Source organism: Caenorhabditis remanei, chromosome II (genome assembly GCF_010183535.1).
Source record: "Caenorhabditis remanei strain PX506 chromosome II, whole genome shotgun sequence".
NCBI classification, from domain to species: Eukaryota; Metazoa; Nematoda; class Chromadorea; order Rhabditida; family Rhabditidae; genus Caenorhabditis; species Caenorhabditis remanei.
The window spans coordinates 3340148-3346776 of NC_071329.1; the positions used below are offsets into that span (position 1 = coordinate 3340148).

The 6629-nt window shown below is 41.2% G+C and overlaps 1 protein-coding gene across 1 annotated transcript; it reads left to right on the forward strand.

Moving 5' to 3' along the window:
- Positions 1-423: 423 nt before the first annotated feature.
- Positions 424-5678, forward strand: GCK72_004286 (uncharacterized protein; the record flags this gene model as incomplete). Its single annotated transcript, XM_003092704.2, has 7 exons — positions 424-552; positions 600-914; positions 1646-1777; positions 2139-2252; positions 2308-2541; positions 4231-4673; positions 5492-5678. The coding sequence occupies 7 exons, from the start codon at positions 424-426 to the stop codon at positions 5676-5678; spliced, it is 1554 nt and encodes a 517-aa protein (XP_003092752.1).
- Positions 5679-6629: the final 951 nt, after the last annotated feature.

A 6629-nucleotide genomic window follows, 5' to 3' on the forward strand; every position in this document is an offset into this window, starting at 1 on the left:
TTTTTCACATTTTGAGTTTTCTAGGCCATAAATACTTCTACAGGTTGTTTTGCCTTTTTCAGCAAGGTATAAAAATCCAAAATTGCGAAAACTAGTCCATTTTCCACATTTCAAGTTTTCTAAGCCACCAAATCTTACTGCCAAGACCTTTCGACTTAAGGCCTTAGGCTTAAGGCCTTAGGCTAAAGGTTTAAGGCTTAAGGCTTTTGGCTTAAGGCTTTGGGCTTCAGGCTTTAGGCTTAAGGCTTTAGGCTTAAGGCTTTAGGCTTTAGGCTTAAGGAATTAGGCTTATTACCGTTTTTTTTTAGCAATCTCACGTTCCTCTCGTTTTCTCGAAATTTTTTTCGAATTTTCAAAAAATTTCAGATCCCCCAGAATCTCCATTCAGAAACCCCCTACAAGGTCAAAAAAAATGCGCTGATTATGGTGATGAAGTCTCTTCTAAATCTTTGTCTTTCGGCAGTGTGCCAACACGAATTGAACAGTGAGCTCAGTTTCATTCCAGTCGAGTGTCGGCAGAAGCTTCTGGAATTCTTTTGTAGTCATGATCAGGTACGTGGCCTAGAAATCCAAGGTCTCAACAATATTTCCTCTTCCAGCTCTCAGCGTCAGACTGCTCGAATCTGGTGTGCTCGAAATACTTTGGCTGTAACATCCCATCGCTAACATTCTATTTGTCAGCTGAGCTCACCGACGAGATGCTCCATCAACTGACCACCAACAATAAATATGTGGAGAAGATCACGCTGGTCGATTGTCCGAACGTCACTGATCACGGCGCACAGGCGGTTACCACCGGACAGATTCTGTTGAGACAGTTGGAGTTGAGGGCGATGCATCAGTTGACGGATGAGTGTTTGGAGAGTGTGTACAGTCCGTTTTTGTATTCGGTGGATTTGTCTGGGTGTGGAAAGGTAGAGTAATGTTTTTGTTGGGGGACTAGGATGGATGGATGGAAGACAAAAAGCTAGGTCACGTCATCGAGACCTTAGGCTTAGCCTTACAGAAGAAAACATTGCAAAAATGTTATGGTCAATTTGAGTTTTTCCGGGCGGCTGGTCATTTAATACACTTTGAACCGTGGCCTAGAATCCGACAAAGAATTTTCGGCCGTCAAATCTTGAAGACCTTTAGGCTTATGAGCTTAGACTTGAGACCTTAGGCTCAAGGCTTTAAGCTTATGGCCATAGTCTTAAGGCCTTAGGCTTAAGGGCCGAGAGTCAAGGCCTTAAGCTTATGATCTTATTCTTATTATCTTAGTCTTAAACTTACGGTTCAAAAACTTGCAAACATGTATTTGTTTCTCAATTTCGGTTTTTCCGCGGTATGACCTGGAATCTGACAAAGAATTTTTGACCACCAAATCTTGTCCTTTCGACTTATGGTCTTAGACTTGTAACCTTAAGTTTACGGCTTTATGCATAAACCTTTAAGCTTATGACCTTAAGCTTGGATCCTTAAGTTTATAACCTTAGGCTTCTGGTCTTAGGGTCAGACTTACGGTAAAAATTATTAAAAAAACTAGTTTTGTTCAATTTGCTTTTTCCGGGCTTTGGCCTAGAATGCGGAAAAATAGTTTGCTTAGTCCATTTGACTGCCAACGTTTCCAGACTTTTCTAGGCCATGATGGGAAAAATTCTTCCAGATCACAAGTCGTGGAATCCGAACCCTTCTCACCAATAACCCAACCATCGGTTGCTTATACCTAAACACGTGCAGATCCCTCGACGACCAGGTTCTGTACGACATTGCTCATTACGTCGGGGACCGTCTTCACGTAAGTTTCTTGTGGGATAGTTTTGGGTACGATAGATAGAAAAGAAAAAATGTTAGGCCATGTCACCCAATACTTTTTGAACCGTGGCCGAGAATCCGGCAAACAATTTTTCGCCACCAAATCTTCTCGCCGAGATCTTTTGGCTTAAAGCTTTAGGCTTAAGGCTTTAGGCTTAAGGGTTTAGGCTTAAGGCGTTAAGCTTAAGACTTCAGGCTTCAGGGATTAGGCTTCAGGGTTCATGCTTAACGGTTTAGGCTTAAGGTCTTAGGCTTAAGGTATCCTGGACAACAACTTCCTCATGTTACAGTACCCTTCCCAGACTTCCTTGTGATGCAATTCTTGTCGAATATCATTTTTTCAGGTTCTCGAGCTCGACTTTCCCACATCACTCGCCGACCCGGCAGCCGCTCTCCACTACTTGTCCTCGCTTTGTCCCAACCTGTCACAGCTGTCCCTTGCACGTTTTTTTCATGAGGTATGTACTCTCAACATAGAAAATCTTATGACTTTCGACTGAAGAACACATTCAGAGCCTGGAAGATGTCGAAAACAATGTGCAATTCGTGATTGATGGCGGTAATTTGAAGACACTGGATTTGTATGGAAACTATTTCTCCCTGATGCCTCAGCTACCGCCAACAGTTCAGTCGATTCGGTTGTCAGTGTCAGGGGATGAGGATTCACAACAATTATTGACGACTCTGATGAGTCAACCGTTTTTGAGTAGTATCAACTTGATTGTATCGGTTCGAGAGGCTAATATTGTGAGTTTGGGTATTGGCGCAGGTGGCCTAGGATCCGACAAGATGTTCTTAGGCCAGGAAGACGTGAGAATCCCGAATCTGTTCTTAGTTTTGAGCTAGAACTGAATTACACCACAATATTCTCACGCTTCCCTAGTTTCCCACAACATGTTGCCCGTTTTTTTCTTCCCCACCTAGCAGTATGACAACCGGAAATCCCTTTTCGGTATCAGTTTCACAGTTGAGTGTGAAACCGGGATGGTTGGTAACATATGACGATGAGAATGTGTTGGGTGGATAAGTTACCGAGAGAAATAATAACAGATGGCAGGTACTGTAGAAGGTGTTAGGTAACTAAAGGAGCAAAATTTTTGGAGAAAGAATTGGTATGCCTGGAAAGCTGGAGATGTGAGGATTCTGAATCTGTTTTTAGATTTGAGCTAGGATCAAAAGAAACCGAGTGACACCACATTTAGTAAGTAGAATCAGGAGACCGCGCGCGCAGTTGTTGCCCCCCGCGGGCATTGACAAAATCGCTTGTATCTCGGTTCAATTAGATGCTAGGAAAAATCTGAAAACAGGATCAGAATTCTCGTGACTTCAACTTTCTAACGATGTACAACACCTTATCGGAAATCTTGGTGCTCCTTGTCAGAGCGCCTGTTTAAGCACCCGCGACCTTTCAACCGGTTGTTCCCCTCCCCTTGATCGTAGATATTGATAAAGTTGCTTGTATCTCGGTTCAAACAGGTTTTAGGAAAAATTTGAAAACAGATTCAGAATCCCCATATTTTCAGCTTTCTAATGATGTGAATTTTAGTGAAAAAAGATTTTTCTGGAAAAATTTCCCTCGTCTTGGCCTGAGCCCGTGCACGTCGTCGCTGACGTCCTCAGGTCGCGGTTACTGAGGAAATCCAGTTTCTCTCGGTTCAATTTGATGATAGACAAATTTTGAAAACAGATTCAGAATATCCATAACTTCAGCTCAATATAACGTTAGTTCCAGAAATTGTTTTTAGGGAAAAATGTTCAGAAAGTCGGTTTTTGGAAGAACTGCAAGGGTGATTATGTTACTACTGTAGCTGAAAAGGTTACTGTATTGAAATGGGTTACTGTAGTTTTTAAAACATCTTGAAAATTCTTTTGAGTTTATACTGTCCTCGAAAAGTTTCACGTTTTTCGACAACTTTGAGAAAATCCAATATTTCAAATTTTTGGATAAGAAATTTCAATACTTTAAAAAACTATATCTATATGAAAACTACATGTCCGGAAAGCTGAAACCCTGAGGATTCTGAATCTGTCTTCGAAATTTGTCTAGCACAAAAACCAACCGAGATACACCATTTTTATTGTGAGTGGTCGACGCCCTCCTTCTGATCGCGAACATTGAGAAAACCACGTGTATCTCGGCGGGAATCGGTCCTAGACGGATTTTGAAAGCAGATTCAAAACCCTCAAGTTTTCAGCTTTCTGCACATATAAATTTCTAGACAAGTTTCAAAGATTGGAAGTATGCAACAGCGCTCTGAATACCTTAGATGCTCGCCACCCGTTGATGCCCTCCCTCTGATCGCGGACATTGAGATAACCTTCCGTAACTTGGCTCAAATCATTCCTAGACAAATTTTAAGAACAGATTTAAAATTCTCATGACATCAGCTTTCAAAGATATACTAACTTCCCCTATTTCCTCTTTCCTATTTCCAGCAAGCCGTCGACAACGCCAACTCTCTGCTTTGCGCCATCATCCCGCTGCTCGGCCACAAAATCACAAAACTCCAAATCTCGGTACCCCGTCTCTTCGATGAACCTCTTCATCTCGTCACCGAATTCCTTCCCAATCTGACGCATTTATCTCTGGAAATCAACCATCTCAACACGAACATTCTACAAAAATATTTTGCGGGCGGCTCAAAGTCCAACGCTTCCAAACTCAAATGCCTTAAAATCTGTCGTATGCGTATGACGTACCGAGTACTTTTCGCAATTGCTCGGGGAGCCAGAAACCTCACAGACCTCGAAACCTCTCACATGTCATCAGTGGATGATAGGTTCCTCTGCTTATTAGGTGGTAACTGTCGGCAACTGAGGTGTCTGAATATCAACGGGTGCAGATTGGTCACTGACAAAGGGTTAGCTGTTTTGGCAAAGTAAGTGAACAGACCATAGTTGTCCGGAATTCCGGATTCCGGTTATTTATCATTAAAAACCCTCAAAAAAATGATCAAATTTAACAAATACAGTACCGGACCAAAAGTTATCAAATGTTTCCGTTTTCAGTTGTTATTGCCCAACTTTGAGGGTGTGTCATGGTAATTCTGACTGACCTATCAAGTAGATTTTTAATGGATCGTACAGATCAAAAATAGTGCTTCATTTTTGTAATTGACAACTTTTCTGTACGGACACTCCCTAGAGAGTTATGGTCATTTCAAGACGATAGCTCAAAAATCGCTCTAAATTGAGTAAAAATTCCTGGAAATCATGAAAATCGGTCAAAAATGACTGAAAATAGACTGAAAATGGCGGAAATCGCTCTAAATTGATGAAAAATGACTGAAAACGGCAAAAAAAAACTGCTAAAACGACTGAAAATGGCTGAAAATCTTGAAAATCAGTGCATTTTAGACGAAAAATGTCTGAAAATCACTAAAAATGGACGCGTCAACGGCGCCCCAGCCTAGCGACTTTTAGACATCGATCAGTTTCTATGCGTCTTTCAGATGATTCGAATCCAATTTTTATGCAAAAAAAGCGCCGATTGGCAATTTCAACTGAAAACGGCTAAACTTGATAGCTTTTTGTCCGGTACTGTAATTCAACTGTCCGGATTCCGGAATTTCGAGTTTTTTTGTCATTCCTGGTACCGAATTCCGGATTTCGGATTCCGAATCGGAAAATGCCATTCCGTGGAACAGACGGAGCAGTTTTCTAGGCCATCACCACCACCATAAATTTCCTCTTCCAGACGCTGTCCACTGCGGGAAGTCCGGATCCGTGGCACCGCGTGTACCGACAAGTCGATCTACACGTTGGCTCAATTCTGTCCGGAACTCGAATGGATCTCCTACGCCGACTATTCGGGCCGCCCGAAATTCTCCGACGCGGCACTACAATGTCTGCGTGATTCGTGTATTCAGAAAGTGATTTGTTGAATCATTTCGCTTATTTCCCATTTCCCCCACCGTCTGTGTAGATATCGTACCTCACTCATGTCACTCAATACTATTTTGCACTAAATAAAGAGACATTCCTTGAGAAATGTTTGAAATCGGCTGTCTGTGATGTTGTACAATTCGGAAATCGTGTGAGTATACAAAACAAATTAAAAGCTACATTTTTGTAGTTGACAACTTTTTTATAACTCTCTTAGAATTTGAGTTATGCGCCGTCAAAAAGTCTTAAAAAAGACAATTTGTTGAAAAATAGCAGGTTTTGGGAATTTTAAAGAGGTGTCCTCCGGAGTCAGTTTCTTCCAGTTTTCGATATGTTTTACAACAGTTTTGGATCTTCATTTTCGTAGTTGACAACTTTTTACTAACTCTCTTAGGATTTGAGCTATGCGCCTTTAAAGACAAAACTCACCAATTTCAAAGAAATTTGAAGAAAAAAAGTTTGTCATTTTTAGCAAGGCGTTACACAGCACCGTTTTTAACTTAATCCTTCTAAATATAATTTGATTGTATACTTCAAGCCGTGATCTTCATTTTTGTGGTTGACAATTTTCTAATACCTCCCCAAGGTTTTGAGATATGCGTCTTTAAAGATAGCTGACTTCTGCGGCAACATCCCCCTCTTTAAAGGCGCATAACTCAAAAACCGGGTACGGTATCAAAAACTTGTCAACTACAAAAATGTAGCCCTATATTTGATTAACATACGTACTTTGAAAATTTGATAGTATAGAAATTTTATTACCTAATTATCCAATTAACAAATGTCACCTTAGTAGGCCAACAAAAAAATTTCCTCCAAGTCACATATGTCACAATTTCCCACCAAGCTGTGACGGTGTCTCTTTAAGGGATAAGACACACCGGGAGACATCTGGACAAACAGACAGACAGACAGACAGACAGACAGACAGACAGACAGACAGACAGACA